General features: G+C 44.2%; 1 protein-coding gene across 7 annotated transcripts in view; it reads right to left on the bottom strand.

Moving 5' to 3' along the window:
* The window catches only part of LOC121434735 (cyclin-dependent kinase 14), a 526,212-nt gene that overhangs the window by 134,439 nt on the left and 371,197 nt on the right, over nucleotides 1-20,576 (bottom strand). For all 7 annotated transcript variants that reach the window (XM_041633665.1, XM_041633666.1, XM_041633668.1 and 4 more), the window contains one exon: nucleotides 3,084-3,147. In XM_041633665.1, coding sequence (XP_041489599.1) covers nucleotides 3,084-3,147 — 64 coding nt within the window. The remainder of the gene's footprint in view (nucleotides 1-3,083; nucleotides 3,148-20,576) is intronic.

Below are 20,576 nucleotides of genomic sequence, written 5' to 3'. Positions count from 1 at the left end.
AGCTCAGGGTTTTGTACACATTTTGAAAATACAGACATGAAATTTTCTCTAAGAGATGTAGCTGTCTAGATGTATATATGGCCTAGAAGCCTAGAACACGACAGTAAAATAAACTATTTGAAAACCAAAGTGTCCTTATATGAAATACAGACCCAAATTGTGTGTGTGTGTGTGTGTGTGTGTGTGTAACAGGATTTGGTATTAAAAATTATGCATATACTGTTTTGCAAATGTCATGGGGTTTTTTTTGAGGCAAACTTTATTGTTAAGCAAGTCAAAAAAGACATAACCTAACAGTAAGGACTATGTTTAATCTTGCTTAAAATTTTAGAGGGCCTCAGGTTTCTGCAGGACCAGAGAGCAACCTGTGGCCAGACTCTAGTACAGTGGCCTCAGATGTCAGCGCAGGACCCACACTTCGGCTCCACTGTGCCCAGCATCCTGTGAGAGTCTGGAGCATTGGTTCTAGTGGGCTCTGAGGTCATTATGTGTGTAGAGTTTCCGAGGTGCCAGTGGTCACTTCAAGACCCCTCTTACCTCTAGATGGACGTGCAAAGTAATACAGCCATTGAGGGTTTCTCAGAAAATTAAAACTAGAACTACGTTATCTTACCCCACTACTTCACACCTGGGCATATACCCAGAGAAGTACATAGAGGTATCTGTGCTCATGCCTACTGCTGCCGTATTCACTACAGGAATGAAACGGAATCAGCCTAGTTGTCATTTGGTCTATTATCTATCTATCTATCTTACACACATATGCACATATATATATATATGTATGTGGAAAAGGGGACGAGAAAGGCTACATCTGAGGGTGTGAGGAAGGACTGAATGCAGGTACCGAGCAGGAGTTATGAAAGGGGATATGAGGTCATTGTTTTTCTCATTCTGATTCTGCTGTGGGATTTTTGGTTTTGGTCGTAAACAAATGCATAAACATGTCTGAGAGTAAAAGTAAACAATCCATGTTGAGAAGTTTCACAGCATCTATCCTGAACAGCTAATCTCACTGTACTGACCGAATCAGACAGTTCTCGGGGCCAGTCCATTTCAGTGCATTTTCTGTGCACCATTTTTGGTATGCACTTATGCAGTTAAATCTAAAGAGGAAAAAGGCTTGCATAGAAAAAAGAGATATTACCTAAAATTATACAATCTCCTAGAATTGAAAGGGAGATGACTTATAACTTTCAACTATAAATTGAGCAAAGGCCACAAACAGGTCACAGCAAGGAAAAGCTGAAACAGTGAACGGTTGCCCAGCCTCACATTAGAGGAAGCGTGCGAACCGACATTCTGATGAGATTCCTTTCACTTGCTGATTGGTTGAGTTTGGCCCCATGCTCCAGAGCAGAGCTTGGACAGTGTGCCAAGCACTGAAATTCTTCCATATTTTTTAGTATGGACACTTGGCAGGTGAAATTACTATATGAATCGGTCCTTTATGTATAAGTCTTTATTCATTTAAAATCTTATTTGTTTCTCTTGTGTGGTAAATGCTAGGTCAATGTTCTGCCAGTGAACTAAACTCTGGACTCTCAGGATTGTCTGTTTTATTTCTTGCATCTCAAAACTATATATCCTAACAAGATTGCTAACCATGAGAGCCTGTGACTCTTAGAAAGAGCTGTCCTCTTGACTTAAACTCAACTAGGAATGAGTACACTGGTTACAAGATGCTTCTTGCTCAATTAAAAAAAAATCTATTATAATACATAGCTGTGTTTCTAGTTTTTTTTTTTACGAACATAGAACTCATTTATAATTTTCAGTAAAAGTACCAAGAGTCTCCTAGGTTCTGAATAAGATAAAAGAATTCTCAGCACACTGCACACTTTCAGAACAAAACTATGAAGAATAAAAACAGTTTCCCAACTCAGTCATTCTCTGAGATTGGTCACTTATTCCCAGAGTCTGTAAAGAGGGGAAAAGGAACAGCAGAAACACACTAGCTCCCCTCAGCGAAATTATGCGGAGCTCGCCTTCTGACAGGACAGCGGCTGTCAGAACTCCGTGAAACTCCTTCGGAAACTCGATGGCGGGTCTCTACATTTTAAGGACCACGTTTTGTAACCCAAAAAGAAAAACAAAGGGAACCACTTTACAATACTTCATTTTCCTGATTTCATTCAATTTTCAACTGCAAATCTTTCATCCCTTCAATAAAAATTAAGGACATCAGGTCAGATTTTGTCACTGTTAAAACTGAAAGCTTCGCGGCTGCCCTCTCCTGGCCATTGAGAAGGTGACAGCTTATTTTTGAAAGACTGCACTCCAAGGCCTCCAGTTCAGAGGCCTAAGGAATTTCCACTGACTATCAAATGCCACACAGTTGGAGAATCAGGACAATTTATATAATTAAACTCAAATTGTCTGACCACATATTACGAGCATAAGTCAAGAGAGGAAAAATGTTTTGTATAATTTACTACAATTTCTTAGTAGTATTCAGAAGTAGTGATATGTTTGAGTTGATGAGTTGTGATCAATTTAAATTGTGCTCGTGTGCATGTGTTTGATACTGGGGCTCTTCTTCAATTTCTCTTCACTTTCATTTCTGAGACAGGGTCTCTCACTGAACCAGGAGCTCACAGATTCTTCTAGACTTACCTTGTCAGTGTGTTCGCAGGGATCTGCCCTCTTTGTCTACCCAGGACTGGGATTATAGGAACCACCCACCATGCCCAGCTCTTTTCATGGATGCTGGGAATCGGACTCATATTCTTATGCTAATGCAGTAAATGCTTTACTATTGCTTTGCCATCTCTGCAGATAAAGTTTGCTTTTATAAGCAGGTAAACATGTACAATTGATAATGAAATTAATAGTTACTATAAGATCATTTAGACAAATCAAACATAGTTTATATGGTGAAACCCTCTCATGGTGGACGGGCAGTGAAGTCAATTAAAAACGTGAATGGTGCGGATACAAAGACAACTCCATTAACACATAAAATATACAGTGGCAAAGGTTTGTAGGCGGGATCAAAGCTGCATGTCGCCTGAATGTGCACATTTGTACAGTCACCTTTTTCATACCATAAGCACCTAACATTAGCGATCAGTGAAACATACCTGGCTTAAAATGCGGTAAAGAATGAACTCCCGGCCATGTGTCTTCATTGGGTGTTCCAAGAACCTAGTAAAGAACAGGACATTGTGAAAACAGACATTATTTCCAGGGCACTCAAAGTCCTCAAGTGCAGGGTTTTCATTTCAATAAAAGCAAAGCCGGACAAAGAACAAGCCAAGGCGACTCTCTGCGTTATAACAAATGCAGCTGAATGTGATAAATGAAGTCCGTTATATTTTATCAGTTCATAATAAGTTAGTGAAGAATCACACAGTGCAATGTCATCTTCATGGAACCGAAAAAAAGTGTGCCAGTGCCCCTCACGGCTCTCTCACGAGGGACTGTCCTTCACTCCCCCTTCAGAGAGCATCACTGCAGCTATGAGAGTTCACACCCCCTTCAGAGAGCATCACTGCAGCTATGAGAGTTCACTCCCCCTTCAGAGAGCATCACTGCAGCTATGAGAGTTCACTCCACCTTCAGAGAGCATCACTGCAGCTATGAGAGTTCACTCCCCTTCAGAGAGCATCACTGCAGCTATGACAGTTCACTCCCCACTCCCCTTCAGAGAGCATCACTGCAGTTATGAGAATTCACTCCCCTTCAGAGAGCATCACTGCAGCTATGAGAGTTCACTCCCCTTCAGAGAGCATCACTGCAGCTATGAGAGTTCACTCCCCTTCAGAGAGCATCACTGCAGTTATAAGAGTTCACTCCCCCTTCAGAGAGCATCACTGCAGCTATGAGAGTTCACTCCCCTTCAGAGAGCATCACTGCAGCTATGAGAGTTCACTCCCCTTCAGAGAGCATCACTGCAGTTATAAGAGTTCACTCCCCCTTCAGAGAGCATCACTGCAGCTATAAGAGTTCACTCCCCTTCAGAGAGCATCACTGCAGTTATGAGAGTTCACTCTACCTTCAGAGAGCATCACTGCAGCTATGAGAGTTCACTCCCCCTTCAGAGAGCATCACTGCAGCTATGAGAGTTCACTCCACCTTCAGAGAGCATCACTGCAGCTATGAGAGTTCACTCCACCTTCAGAGAGCATCACTGCAGCTATGACAGTTCACTCCCCCTTCAGAGAGCATCACTGCAGTTATGAGAGTTCACTCTACCTTCAGAGAGCATCACTGCAGCTATGAGAGTTCACTCCCCCTTCAGAGAGCATCACTGCAGCTATGAGAGTTCACTCCCCTTCAGAGAGCATCACTGCAGTTATGAGAGTTCACTCCACCTTCAGAGAGTATCATTGCAGCTATGAGAGCTCTGTCATTTGCTCCCATTCCCTCTGTCTCAGCATTGCAATGTTTCGAGGACTCGAGTCACACTTTAACATGTTCAAAATCTCTCGGTACGCTTCAGTTTTAGCCACTGTGATTTACAGTTTCTTCTCCTCAAAATGGTCTTCTTCATGCAGAGTCTCTTTTTCTATCCTTGTTCCTGTTTCTCCCTCACCTACTTTTGCTCTTGTGAAAGGAATTCAAGGACAGTTAGGGCCCCCATATTCCACTCAAGTGTTCCCTGCTCTTAATGATCACAGGAACAAAACTCAGTAGTTCCCATCAAAAGTGGAAGACAAGCTGACTGGGTGTACTCCCTTGCTGCTCTCCTCTTCCCAAGTAAACGTGGGTGGGAAGAAGGTCCTCAGGGCTTCCCTTTCCACATTGATAAACCAGAAAGTGATGCTTGTCTCATCTGTCTGGAGAATATTCCATGGCATTCAATAAGTAAATAATGCCCTACAGAAAAGCAGATTGACTCAGGGATGCAAGGGGTTTGGAGACAGCTCCTAGCTCAGGGGAGTCACAGTCAGATGCTGCCATTAACATGACCCTGGGCAAGCACGGACAGCCAGCAAGTTAGAAGGGTAAGAGACAACGGTAGAGAACTGTGAAGAGGGTAGAGGGGTGGGCACAACGAAGACAAGGAAGCCACACACTGCTCTATCTGAGGATCAGCAGGCACTACTAGGGAGAGACAATGCAGAGCTGGGGTGATTGGGGCAGGGATTTACTGGTAAAGGATTCTAGGGCTCTGTTGGTCAAGAGTGGCACACACAGTGAGCGTTTTATTTATGTTTCCTACCCTGGTGAGTCAGTAACAAACACAAGGATCGTGTCCTCAGTGAGATAGTAAATCAACACACGAGATAATAAAATTCTTCTTTGAAATTAGTTGGTTAATTTTGAAAACTATAATAAAATAGATCTTGTCTTGGTTACTTTTCTATTGCTGTGATAACACATCACAATGAAGGAACTTATAGAAGAAAATGTTTATTTGTGGCTTAGAGTTTCAGAGCGTAAGAGTATGTGGCCATTGTGGTGGAGATCATAACAGCAGGCAGGAAGACATGGTGCTGGCCAGTTGCTGAGAGCTCACACTTTTAGCCACAACCATGAGGCAGAGGGAAGTAACTGTAATGTTATGGGCTTTGGAAACCTCAAAGCCCAACCCAAGTGGCACACCTCCTCCAATAAAGCCACACCCCCAATCCTTCCCAAATAGTTCAACCAACTTTGGACAAGCATTAAGACATATGAGCCTATGGAGAACATTCTCATTCAAACCACCACAGAGCTATATAAACAAGGTTACATAACTGATGGACTATGTGGAGATAGTTCAGGAGACAGACAAGGGGCCCAGAGGGAAGAGAAAAGATGACTGTATAAAGAACTCTGGTAACAATGTCTCTGTGAAAGGCACTTTCCCACGTTTTCAGATCTCTCCTCTCTCTCTCTCTCTCTCTCTCTCTCTCTCTCTCTCTCTCTCACACACACACACACACACACACACACACAGAGAGAGAGAGAAAGAGAAAGAAACACACACATATACAAATATACACACAGACACACACATGGCTGTCTTGAGATGATGTTCCTGTTTGTACTCACACTGGAGGTCAACAATACTAAATTTTAACAACTGAAGAGAAGCACGTTCAACTCAAACATGACAGTCTTTGCATCACATATGGGCCTCTGGATATTCTATGAGCAGCAGTTCAGCAGGTCGAAGTCTTGCTGAAGAATGACTACTGTCCTGGTGGTAATGTTCTCGTAATGCCCACAGCAGCAAGCTCTTTCCTAGGCATCACCCTCATCCATGTATGGTGCTCTGTTTCATTGAGATCGTAAACCGTATGGCTTCCACATGAATGTTAATGGGACAGACAAACCGCACGAGACTGTTCTTTATGACAGACTTGGCCATCAGGTCCTGGACTCCATTTCTTCGGTGCACATTCTTGAAGCCTTTGCTCAGGAAATGCAAAGTGGGCACAATGTTCAAAAGGGAAAATGAGAATGAAAAATTAATTTTGTTATAAGGCCTTTCAGAAGGGGCAGCATGGGTTAATGGATGATGGGCAAGGACAGGCATCTGTGCACTAGGGGAAGTATGTGCCTTGTCTCTGGGCCAGATTTTCATTTGCATGAACTGATAAGTTCCAATGCCAAGACATTTCAAAGTTAGCAAAAGAACATTGCCTAAAAGTCAAAAACAATCTTTTGTTAATAACTTATGAAAAAGAAAATTCAATTTGTGCTATCAGAATTTAAGAGTCCCCATACACATAAGTAAATGAGTTTATAGTATATCAAAGCCTCTGCCATCTCTAAATAACATGTTTTTTTTAGCTTTTTATTTTATTTTTTGAAGTCATAATAGAACTGCATTTTACCTCCCCTTCCCTCACTCCAAACCTTCCATACACTTCTCCTTGCTCTCTTTCAAATTCGCAGTCTCTTTTTTCATTAATCATTGTTATGTGTGTGCACACATACACATGCATTCCTAAATACATAAATATAACATGCTCAGTCTGTATAACCTTAGTTACATGTATGTTTTCTGGGTTTAACATCGGGAACCACAGCAATGGCCAGCATGCCACAATAACCCTCGTGGGGTTATTGTGCTGTAGGGGCACACATCCCTTGGCAGTAACCAACAGCTCTATAACTGGACTTAAGACTCACTTAAGAAGAAGAAAAACATGCGTGGTACTGGAAACCTAGGCAACTATACAAGGCTAGTGAAGTCATAGATCTCAAGGGAGTAACCCACAACCAGCAGGCAAGAAAAACAGCATAATCCCTCACTACATCCCAAATACTTGCCCTTATACCCATAGGTAAGTGTAGTTCTCACCCATAATTATGGAAACTTCTCTCCACAGCAAACAGATCACTAGAGAAGACTACAGTCAATCAAAACGTAGAGTTAAGAAGAACAGTCCCAACTGATTCATGGAAAATACGCCCCCTACACTGAAGGCTCTGGATCACTGCAGAAGAGGGAGTGGGAAGACTGTAAGAGGCAGAGGGATCAGGGAGTCTGCTGTGAGACTGGAAGGTCAGAAGCTATACCCATAAAGTCTCACCAACAAGAAGACTATCTAAACACGAGCTGAAAAAAGACAATAGATACTAAAGTGGATACGGGAAAGTCTAGGGGGCCTCAACCCGACACCAACAACTACAAGAATCTAAGCAATGTTGAGAGGAAGAAATAGTCTTCCTGGGGAAAAGCACACTACTTGGTTACCGGACACTAACCGGTCAGCTATGAGAGGTCTTTTAAACACCCATTTGTGCAGGTCAGCTTTAAATCTACCCAAGTAGCCTGGGTGCCTCCAGCTTCCCACAACAGCTGCAAAGCCTGGGACTCCCTTGGAGACACTCCTGGCCTGGTGAGGGAGGTGAACAGAGGAGAAATCAGTTTCCTTCCGCATGACAAAGGGTCTCTACAGGACACTGGGGTGGGTGTGGGGGAGGACACTATGCTTGGCTCCCCTAGGGAGGGGAAAACCTCAGTGCAGCTGAAGTTAGTGAGACCTGGAGTATTGAGTCAAAGGCAGTGCCAATAAGGAAGGCATGGGAACACCAGCGGGCAACTGGGAGGACAACTTCAGCATTTCATTTCTCAAAGCTGCTGACGGCCCTGCAGCGCTTGCTCCCCTTGCTTTCATTTCTTAAATGGCTGGCTGCTGCTTCGGCCAGCTGGACTCCCACATCTGCTTCACCTTTGCCTGAAAGAGTGTCTGGACAATCTAGCTCAAGGCCCATATTGCTTCTCTGTGATCCCAGACACTTTCTTCAGACTTCTACTTACAGAACACCTGGTAGTCGACAGATGACTTGTTTTCCCATTGGACTGTGAGTCTCATAGTAGAGACCCTGTTTACCCTTAGAGTCTTTGTGTTCACCACATGTCTGGTACTCAATACAGATTTGGAAAATGTTCAATAACTGGATGGATGGATGGATGGATGGATGGATGGATGGATGATGGATGGATGGATAGATGGAATTAATGGATTGATGGATTGATGGATGGAAGATGGATGGAGGGATAGATGACTGGGTGGATGACAGATAGGTGAATGGATGGAGGGAGTGATGGATGAATTGATGGATGGATGATGGATGAATTGTTGAATGGAGAGATGATGGATGATTGGGTGGATAATGGATGGATGGACAGATGGATGGGCACATGGATGGATGGATGACAGGTGGATGAATGGGAGGATGACGAATGTATGGTGTGTTTGGATGACATAGTAAAGTACTTGGCCTCAGACTGAGAGGCTAAGATCAGGTAATGAATCCAAGGGGGTTATATTTATCTGTTGCAGGGTTTAGTACCAATTATGAGAATGTAAATTTTACGTAGAGTTGAAATAGTCCCCAAGGACAAAAATGCAAGTTCCCCCACTACTTTCTGGGATAAACATAACACTTGCTGGTCAAATGCTGGGGTAAACCATTAAATTAATAGTAAGATATATGCCAGCCATTATTCAAAAAGAAAGGCAGTAAATATCAGAGAATGATCAACAGTAAAACATAACACTTTTTGAAGCATATATAACTGTGTGTGCATATAGTGAGTCATGATGCAAAAATGTTTATCTAGTGGTTAGAACCAATTCCTCTTCCAACAAGAAGCTAAAAGCATAAATCAAGAATGCAAGAGATAAAAGAAGTTTAGGCTGAAGGGCAATGGGCTTAGCTCTGAGTCTGTTAAATGTTAGGAATGCCTTCAGGTCAAGAGAGAGGTTGTACGCAGGGCAACTGCAATCAGATACGGGTCGTGGGGAAGAATTTCAGACAGGAAGAATTCTTTGGAACTCCTCAGCATATATGTGGTAATTGAAAGCAAATGTCAAATACAAGTTACGAAATGGTCTCAGTTTCCTGGGCTCCCACGTATGTCAGAATCGTGTCTCTGTGACGTACTGGAGTTTTTGCCATCTCTATCTGCAAGCTTAAAACCATAATCCTAGACTTGCTTTTCTGGGATTGGTCCTGACATTACTGCACCAACCTTACTCTCACCAGCCTTAGTTGACAGGAATAAGAAGAACAGGGTCCCTCTGTAGAAATATTTGATTTACAAATCCATGAAGAAAATAACTAGAGCTCAGAGTTAAAAAAAATAGTGCTTGCTTGCAATATTTACTTATACTCCCCAACCATTAACAATTACAATAATGCTTATGTTTTTCCAACTTGTATTTGCATGAGGCTTCGGCCTGCTAACATGGAGCACATGGGCTTCCCCACCAAGAACACCCAGGGCTTCGGGAGAACAAGGACCACCAGAAGTCCTCCATAGCTTAAGAGGACCTAGAAGTCTCTAACAGAGACTCCAGCACAGGGTGATTCTGGCATATGGGTGTGGATAAGACTGGATCACACCAGTGTGAATAATGAAAGTAGACAGAAATGCTGGGTTCTTGCTTCATGCTTTCAGGCTTCATGGGCATGGCCGTATTAGAACTGATGACTATAAGCTGGCGTGGCTATGAACCCCAGATGAACAGAGAACCGAATAATGCATTTTCACCTGAATCTATGAAAGCCATACGTAGAACATCTCTAAAGTAACATTGCGTCTTGGCTCGTGTCTTGACTCATGAGTGTTTCTGGCTTCTCAGTGGGAAATCCTGAGGACAGTCATAGCAAAACTCAATGGGATTAACATATACCACACTCTGGAAGAGATGCTGAAGAATGAAAAGAGAAAAAGAAAGCTGATGGTTCAAAACCCTTGTCAGGACAGTGCACTGTCCATCTAGGACGATGGTCAAGTGGGAGTGCAGATGCCTCATATTGCCCAGAACTGCACTGTGGAGGAGGAGACGGGTGGTGAGAAGCAAGGAGCATGGTGAGATGACAATCTTAGGAGGACACGGTGGTGGCAGGAGTGGCAAGGAGAGTTACAAGATGAGTTAAGCTAAGAAAAATGGGCAAGGTTCAAGAAGAAGGAAGTCAAAGATGCCTGGGACAGAAGAAAATACTGTAGGCAAATTTCTGTATGGAAATATCCAGAAATGCACCTTGCATGCTTAAATCAAATTGTTACTATGAAGGTCTGAATCTGGCGCTTCTCCACAGTCTTGGGTCTCCAGCTGGGGTGCTATTTTGAAAGGTTATAGAGCCTGGAATTTGGCTCCAGTCTAGATCTCTACTTCCTAGTAAGCCACCTCTTGGTGACTGAATCTTGCGATTTGCCTCACACTGCCACCTACAGATAACACTGTTCTTGCTACCACACCATTTGAATCACCTCTAAAACAATGAGCCAGCACAAATCTTCCTTTCCTTAGGTTGCTCTACAGGTATTTTTGTCCGAGTAAAATGGAATCTAAAATAGCCATTCTCTATTTATCTATAACTTCTGAGGCAGCCATGGGATTTCTATAAGGTACTGAGTAAAGGCAGTAATGTCTGTCTGCACAGGGATGGGTGGCTGAATGAGGTAGAAAACCCTTCACTCTTTAACTTTGGATCACACTCAGTGTCTCTTCACACCTGAGTTATGCTTTCCCGACCGCAGGGCACTGTCTAAGAGTAGGTTAGTTAGGGAAGACCCACTCTAAATGTGGGTGGTGCCACTCCCTGGGCTGGAGTTCTAGTTGTATAAAAAGAAACTGAGTACCAGGGCTCATAGCTCTCTGCTTCCAGACTGTGCATGTACTGTGACCTGCCACCTCAATTACCATGTGATACCATGGTAAATAATTCCATCGTTAAGTTGCTTACGTCAGGCACGCTGTCATGGCAACAAGACTAGTAGTTAATGTACCACCTGCGGTGGTTTGGATAAGAATGGCTTCCACAGGCTCCTATCCCTAGGTGATTTCCTGTTTGGGAAGGATTAAGAGGTGTGGCCTTGTTGGAGGAGGTGTATCACTTGGGGTGCTCTTTGAGCTTTCAAAAGCCCACCTCAGGTTCTCTTTCTCTCTTTCTCTCCTTCCCTCTTTCCCTCTCTCTGCGTGCCGCCTATGGGTCGGATATAAAGATCTCATCTAGTGCTCCAGTCCCATGTATTTCTTCTTCCCACCATGATCATCATGGACTAACCTCTAAAACTGCAAGCACACTCCTTAAATGCCTTCTAAGAGTTGTCTAATTCATGGTGCCTATTTACAGCAAGAGACCAGTAATGAATGAAGAGAAACACACTGAGGGCTGACAACATAGCCCTCTCTGATATCTGATAAACGCTAAAAGTGGTGGCATAATGGGACCAGATTTATGACTCATCAAATTCCTAGAGACTCAGGTAGACTTGGTAGACCAGAAATTGGGCGATGCAGAAAGTGGCCACAGAAGGAGGCTGAGGAAGGGCTCTTACTTGGCACACATGACAACCACCAGGAGTGAGTGGCTAAAGCAGCTATGTTGCAGGCTCACTTGCCAGATTCCTCCCTTTTTGTCACCTGTTATCTTCACTGCCTGGTGCTGGCACGTGTGACCACGCCTGGCTTTAATGTGGAAGCTTGGGATTTGAACTCAGGCCCTCTTCTTTGAGCTACAAACACTCGTAATCATTGCACCGTTGCCTGAGCCCACCCCTCCCACCCCCCGACTTCTGGTCCTAAGGCCAGTGGTGGGATAATATTTGATCTGGAGCAGCCTTCCCCACAGTGGGAGATACGAAACCTCACATGCAAGTGGGTTTAGTTGACAAATAGAACTTGGCATGACAGTTACTCTCTTAATGAAAAGTTGTTCCTTCTTTGGCACTCTTTCAATTCTTTTGAGAACATTAAGAAAAAAAAACCTCTCATCTTGCACCTTGGTGTTTGTTTTTTACAACCCCCAAACACTTGGCACACGTCCCTTTGATGAGGAAGTGGGCCTTAGGTTTAGAATCCCGGGTGGGTAAGATCAAACTTAGTAATATTTCTTACTTACTTTCATTGATTTTTATCTTACTTTATTTTCTATTTTGGAAACTCCTAAGAGATTTCTGCTTTCTGTAGTGACACAGACAAGCAGAATTATTTGAAATGAGTTGATTGAAGGGATAATATTAAACCGGGGACATCAGGCCACGGTGCTGCAGCAGAGGTCTCAGAAACAAAGACAGGGAAGCTGACGAAGGGATACACTGTCTTGGTTGGGGAGGGCACTGCAGTGTTGAGGCAGCAAGTAGACCCCTAGGAGTCACTGCGGGTAAGATGCTTTTAGAACTAAATGCTAAGAAGCAGCGTATATAGATCTACCCTCCGTTAGTAATAAAGAGCAGGGGACCAGGGACTTCTCAGGACTGTGCTCAGAGCAGAGCAGTTGAATATAAAGACACACCAGGATCTCCTAAGACACTTTTAACGTCTTTCTTGCTATTTTTATACATGTCTCAACCATACTAATGTTACTTTTTTTTTGGTTTTTTTTGTTTTTTGTTTTTTTTGTTTTTTTTGTTTTGTTTTTTTTTTTTTTTTTTTTTGGTTTTTCGAGACAGGGTTTCTCTGTGGCTTTGGAGCCTGTCCTGGAACTAGCTCTGTAGACCAGGCTGGCTTCGAACTCCTAGAGATCTGCCTGCCTCTGCCTCCCGAGTGCTGGTATTAAAGGCGTGCGCCACCATCGCCCGGCTAATGTTAGTTTTCCTGATAGTTTCTGGTTTTAATTTCCCTGGGTAGTCTTAAATCCACCCATTTTCTCCTTCTCTTAGCACATCCAGACTACACCAGGGTCCCATCTCCGGCTGAGCCCAGCACTCTCCCGGTGATCTACTTCTCAGTATTCGTACCGTCCTCCAAGTAATACAGTCGTACTCCTGACTGTCTCTGCGACATCAGATTGGAAGTGCCACTCTGGGAGGAAAAGTCTTCGATGGCCAAAGACTTTTCACTGCAGACGAACTGTCTCCCGTGACTCGTGACTCGCTGTGACCTGCTGCCTGTGACCAGGCTGAGGCCTACAGACCCCTCTTCCCTTATCCACAATTGTTTACACATTCTTTCTTCTTTGCGCTCTGTCACACTGGTCTTCAGAGCCTGCATCTGGCACATTCGCTCGCTAACCACAACTTTCCCACATGCCATTCTGAAGCCTGGACCTCTGGCCCTCTCCATGTAATTAGCCGCTGCCTAGTCTCTCAGCTCTGTGCTGAAACCTCATCCTCAGGTCAAGTCCCACGGCCTGGGTGTTAGAACAGGATTCCTGTAATATGCAATTGCCTCGCCACAGGCTACATAGCAACTGTCACAGGCTAAATTTTAGTAAATGTTTACTTTGCCGTCAATGACTTTTTCATTTGTTCCTTCGTTTACTTTCCATTCCTTTTCCTACCTAAGTCTGTGGCATAAAGGAGGCCCTTAATATTTGTTGAATAAACTACATAGACTTGGAGAATCCTTATGAATGACTAACGGGTATCAGACTATAGAAACTTATTCTTAATATTCTCCGAATAAAAGCTGTGTCTCATATACACAAGGTATATATTATCCGTACTATTTAACTTCATACTCCCAAAGAACAGAAATGCACCTTCAGATTTTACTTAGGAACCAGGCAGTTGGATGGTTTAAATAAAAGGTTTTGTACTGGAATGCAAGAAAAAAGGTTTGATATGTATGCACTCCTGTCCCCAGGAACACTGACTAAGTAGCTCATGATTGTCAAAGCCAGGCGGAACACAGGACAGTACCACCAAGACTTTCCCTTTACATAAAGGTCTAGATGAAGCCAAGATTTCCTATGGAATTGCTCTAAACTTGACAAAGTTCAAATTTCTGTGTAAAAATTACTTAATTCAAATTTTATACAAAATAAAAACGAAATGGGTCCACGTCCTGAATTCAGAGAAGCAGGGCCACATTGAGCTTATGTAAGGTATGTTAACTTTAGCCAGACATTAGTAAAATTAGTTGTTATTCACTGGGGTAGCTTATTACCCCTGGGAAACAAAGGTCAAGGTCGCCGAGTGAGAAAATGCTGGTCACCTTAAGAAAGGCAAGGGTTCTAAGAGCCATACTTCCTGTCTCCCAGGGACCTGGGAGTCATGAGGTTCAGAGTTTCAGGAACACAGATTTTGTCATTCTTTCCCCGCGGCACACATGCACACACATTTAAGTGTGTCAGTGCATGTATATAGAGTGTAGGTGTGCCCATACATACACATGAGCACCCTTTTCAACATTTTTATCAATGACTTGACAGAGGCAGAGAGGAACTGCCTTACACTTACAAAAGAGACTTGTGGGACCAGGGAAGCTCAGGGCGCACAGTACGTGCTCAGCATGCAAGAGGCCCAAGCGCCAATCATAAGCACCCCCAAACTGGTGAGAATGTTTAGTGTACAGTACAGCAGAAACAACTGTCTATCGAACGCAGAGAAAGCTGGCAGCAATAAGCATTAAGTTCACGACTCGGGTCCCACTTAGCTGTTCATGATGGAAAAGAGACAGCAGACAGTAAGTGATATTTGAAAGCCCATTGGAGAGCTTCCTGAAGCCGACCACTTGTTAACCACACCCATTTCCCAGAGTGTGGGAGTGGTCAGTGACTTGTCTGAACAAAGGAATGCCAGAAAGGTTGGATATTGCTTTCTGTGACTATGTTGTAGACTCCTCTTGTGCGAGAAAACTCCCTTCCTGGCTTTTTGGAAGCAAACAGCCATGGTGGGAGGGTTCAGAGACAAGAAGCTGTGGTTGATCCAAGCCAACAGCCAGCAAAAAAATTTGGTGAGTCAGTACAATAGCCAGCAAGAAACTGTTTCCAGCAACCACATGAACTTGGATGTCTGTCCTTATCTAGTTTACCTTATTTAAACTTGCAAGCCCCAGCAGATTCCTTGATTGCATCCCCGTGAGACCGGGAAGCAGAGGAACCATCTTGTCCAACTCTGGAAATTCCCAACCCACAGAAATGTTGAGGTGATAAACATGCATTGATTTGGCGAGTTTCGGGCAACACTTTTTACAGCAACAAGCAGCTTCTGCTGTGGCTGGCATGAGGAATACTATGCCAGCAGCAGATACCGCACATAAAAATGGCTGGGGGAAAAATAGGGCAGTCCAGAGGATGGTGGGCCCGCATCTTGTGAAGGCATCTGGAAACGTTCACACGTGTTAAAAAGAGTGGTTTGAGCTCTTATCTCCAAGCGATGAAAAACTGCCTTGTCTCCCAGAGGAGAATTAGCATTGTGCCCAGGCAGATACAAACCAGCATTGAGGGAGTAAGATATTCATAAAAAGAAAGAAATGAGAAAAGCTGTGTAAAATGCAATGAGCGTGTTCATGAGAGTTAGGAGAGCTAAGGGTTGCACGATCACAGTTTGCGTTCACCTAAAGGTCAGATTCTGCCCCCAGAATGGAACAGCCGTGATATAATACGGTGGCAGACAATCTGGATTTATGTCTGCTGTTTTTATTCAGCTATAACTAAACTTAAAATACAGACAAAGGTGAGTTAATAAACAGGTTTGACCAATGAAAAAGATAGAGAAGTCATTCTGAAAGACCCTACAGACCCCCTCCTCAAAACCTTCAGCTAGCATGCTCCCGGGGGAACGTCCTGTTTGCTTTAAAAAAAAAAAAATTCTCCGGATCAGCAGCCAGCCTGCTCCCGTAAGAACATCCCATGTGCCTGAGAGAGCAGGAGATAGAGATAGGAAGATTGCAAGGCAAGATGTCAATAAGATAGGATGTCAACAAAGCAGGTTAGCTATAAGATAGGAACAGGATGATTGTTGCCAGGCATCCATGCTGAGAGAGGAAACCTTTCATGCCCCCCCCCCCGCCGCATTCCGATAACCACGCTTTTGCTTCTGTAAACATACTTCTTGCTGACACCCATGCTGAGAGAGGAAACCATTCATGCCCCTGCCTCATTCCGGTCGATCGATAACCACGCTTTTGCTTCTGTAAACTTGCTTTTTGCTCTTCCCTATAAAAAGCCCACCCTCCAGTTGGCAGGTGCGCAAATCTTCCGAGAGATCTTGCTGCCCACAGGTACCTGTGTCTACTCAATAAACCTCTTGCGATTTGCATTCGTGCGGTCTCGGCCTTGGCGTTGGGGAGGTCTCCTCCCGAAAAGAGGTCCTCGTCGAGGGTCTTTCAATTCACAAAGGCTTTCCTTTTATATTTACTTATATAACTACCCAGTTACATATATATTTATAGCTCTGTTCTTTCTTCTGTAGGTCCTAAGCTACCACAGATAATGACATAATGTTTTGAGTATTCGCTGCAGCAATGGCATGCAGGCTGGCTGTGGGATTTCATAAAGACTGCTCCAAGCAGAATGGATAAGCTCTGGTGTGTGTGTGGGGGGGGAGGGCATCCAGAGGCAGAGGACATAAGGGATGGGGGTGGTTAGAACAAAGCAGCATCACATGTACCCATGGAGATGCCATAACGATGCCCATTACTTTGCACGTCAAATTTAAAAAATTAACTAAGAAAAAGTAGTGATAAGGTGAGATCATATTTCTTTAAAATCAAAAGGAAACAAGACTCCGTTTAAAATGCCCGGATTCTGGGCTGTGGTTTGCAGAGCAGCAGAACCGTGGTGAGGTGCTGAAGAGCCACACGCATTACATAGAAAAGGCCAGCAGGGGGAGCCTGTAGACCAAAAAAGTAAAAGCCACGGGAGAAAAAGGATACAATATTTTAAACTGGCTGTCCAACTGCAAGAACTGGGTTGAAAGAGAGGATGTTTTCAAATATTTGCAGCGTTCTCAGCATGGCCAACATTTAGATGGGAAGGAACCCAGATAAGTAAGGACAGCTTTTGCAAAGTGTTCAGTACAAATGCAGTTAGCAACAGTCTGGCTCAGGGGTGCCGGCCCCATATGGGATGCCTCTATAAGCATTAAGAAAATATTCACCAAAACAAGGAGATTAGGATAGCCACGTAAGCAAGCATGAACTTGAGTTCAGTATCATGTAAAAGCCAGGCGGCGCGGTGGACCTGCAACCCCAGTGTTGGGGAGGCGGAGACACAGCCCTGAGCATTGCTGACCACTTAGTACAGTTGCGTGGGTGAGCTCCCGTTTCAGGGAGAGATCCGGTCTCAAAACACAAGGTAGAGACTAAGAGAGGAATGTCACTCAACACAGACCTTTGTCCTTCTCACATCTGTGCACACGCAACCGTGTACATGTGCATACGTATACAGATGCACACACAGAGAGGAAATACGGAGAGAGCTGAGGAAATATCTCAGTAAGGAAAGTACTTGTCGTACAAACATGAGGACGGGGGCTTGATCCAGCACCCAGCTCGATGTGGTAGTGCCATGTCTGTAATCTCTGCACTAGGGAAGCAGGGACAGGAGGAGGCCTGGGGCTTGTTGGACAGCTGGTCTAGCCTACTTACTAAGACATCCTGTCACAAAAAATCAAGGTGGAAGATGCCCGAGGAACAACACTTGAGGCTGTGCTCTGGCTTTCACGTGTTCAAGAATACACATGTATATGTACCAGTGTATAAACTGATACATGCGTGTACTTGTGTATGTGTGTGTGTGTGTGTGTATGTGTGTGTGTGTGCACCAGAAATAATGGCTGAGACACTCCCACCCCAATGAGTCACTTTACCTGGCCCAGAGGAAAGCAAGGATATGTAAAATATTCTAAAGCTCACTAATATAGAACTAGGGCTGAGCCTCTGCCTGTTACCGTCCAACCAGGCAACCCTTAGAGGCTTCTCTGGTAAGTGACTTGTAGATTCACTTGTTTGCTTTTAACCTGAGCTCAGGGCCCACAGATGATTCCCAGAGAAAAAAAACAAAACAGTTGTTGGAAAACTTGGAGAAGAAACAAAAACCAACTTTTAAATTGTTCCAGAAAATGGTCTGTATAACTAGAAAGTCCGACAGTAAGAACAGTTCACTTAAAATGTTTTCCCCCAAATGTTTTCATTCTTTCTATCTCTCTTTCTCCCGTTGCTTTGATTCCGACTGCCCAACCCTGACCCCTCACTGCTGTCAGCCTCATCGCAATGACTTTCCTTTTCTGAGTCGGTGAGTCACTGGGACAGGACCTCAGACTATCACTCCCCAGCTGGGCACCACGGGAGCCAAGGCAATGAGAAGAGCAGGTAGCAGGCAGTAGGAAGGGCAGCTGTGGGGGAGGGGGCGCTCCTCATGCTCCATCCAAAAGCTGCTTGCTCACTGGAGCACCACAGCAGAGCTTCCAAGAGACCCAAGAAAGGGACCTGGGGACAGAAGCAGTAGATGGGGGACTCTGCCACTCAGGGTGTGCTCCTTCAGTTAGCAGCACGAGGATGGCTCTGGAACCCAGTCAGACCACAGCAGCACAAACTCCAAGGGATTCTGAGCATACTGGTAAGAGAACCACCGCTTTGCCAGCCTCATTCTAGGGACATCCCACCCCAACCTAAAACACAGGAGCAACGCAGAGGAAGTCCTGACATACCTGGAACAAGGGGCTGAGGCAAGCTGGAGTTCAGCGCCATGCGCATCTCAGGTGATGAGAATTTAAGAACTTGCTCTCAGCTTTATGCATCAGAGCTCGCCACATTCCTTCCTGTCCTCGCTGGGTTGTCTCACAGCCTCGCTGTCTCTAATGGAACGATGCATCCTACTGCTTCAGGACTCAAATAATAATCCTGGTCCACCCATGGAAACCCTTCACTGTGGCTGCTGCACGCGTAAGACTAGTTAAATGGTAAACGTTAACGTTGATTTGGATTACCTCGAAATCCAACATGATAAAGCTATCAATTATGAAACATCAATATCCTCAAGACTATTATTTAAAATACATTTGTGATGATTCAAATGACAGGTCCTCCATAATCCATGGGCAGCTCGTGGCTGTTGGAAGACCATTAGGAGGTACAGTTTTGCTAGAGGGAGTTGTCACTGGGGGCACGCTCTGAGGTTTTAAAAGTCATGTGCCGCTTCCAGTGAGCTCTGTGTGCTTCTTGTTTGTGGCCGGAGAGGTAAGCTTGGTCACAGCTCCAGTGCCATGCCTGCCTACCTGCTGCAATGCTCTCCTGCCGATGGTGATGGCCTCCTATCCGTTAGAATCAAAAACCCCAAATAGACTTTTCTTTCTAAAAGATGCCTTGGTCATGGTGGTTTAGCACAGCAATAGAAAAGTGAACTAATATGAAATTTCACCCAAAAGCATGAAAACATGAATACATTACTTTCTTGTGACTGCAAAAATACACATTTGATACCTTAGAACAAGATAAATGTATCCCCTCCCAGTTCGGGGCCTGAAGCCAGCAACAGCTTCAGTGAGCTGATGGAGATGTCATCGGGGCTTTAGTCAAAATACAGGCTTCACACAAGAACCAGTTTTGTCCTGTTTCAGCTGTTATTGGTGCCTGACATTCCTTGGTGTGTGGTCACATCAATTCAGTTTCTTCCTCCGTCTTCATTCTGCCTTCTGTTTCAACTCTCCACACATTCCTTTCATATAAGGCCACAACTGACCGCCTGTCTGGAAACTCAATGGCGTACTCTCCTTCTCAAGGTCCTTACCTTAACAGCATTTACAAACATCACTTTTCCAAACATGGTAAAGTTAAGGTTCTGCCTAATGTCTTGGGATATCTATTTAGCCTACAATGGAGTGAAAAATCACCATTTCTGAAGTTTTCTTTATAAATGGTTTTCAAAGAGCAGACTGTGCACTATAAATACATGAACTCAACAGAAGAGGCCATGGAAATACATCCACTTGGCTGCAGTAACTGAGAAGAAGCTTCCTTGGTGTTTGCGAGTTTACATATATGATTCCATGCATTGTTTATCAATCTAGGCAACTGGTCCAATCATGGAGAATGCCAAGAGAAGACATCATCCCTTAAGTGCCCTAGGCAGGAGTCACACACAGCATCAGGACCCTGGTTGGATCTATAATCCCTGATCCCGAGTCTCTTCCCATCTCAGCATATAGACTTATTGGGCAGACATTATTGATAGGACTGTAATTTGCCTCCACTGACTTGCATGCAAGCAGCTTAGGCATGCAAGAACAGCCAAGACCAACAAACTGAAGCTGAGTGGCTGGCCAGATGACCTCTCAGCTAAGTGACCCTGTCCCTCTCTGCAGGAGCTGCTGACAACCTGTGGATCTCCTGAACATACTTCCTTTAAGGATGACATTCCCATGTGGTTCTTCCCATGAAAACCAAGTTTGTGATCCATTCTCATTTGACCCTGGAAATCGTATATAGAAATGTTTCTCCTCAAACCAAGGA

Source organism: Microtus oregoni, unplaced genomic scaffold, assembly GCF_018167655.1.
Source record: "Microtus oregoni isolate MIOR12 unplaced genomic scaffold, Mior012 000044F_ref0000062, whole genome shotgun sequence".
Lineage (NCBI taxonomy): Eukaryota > Metazoa > Chordata > Mammalia > Rodentia > Cricetidae > Microtus > Microtus oregoni.
This window is presented reverse-complemented; position numbering and strand designations above follow the sequence as displayed.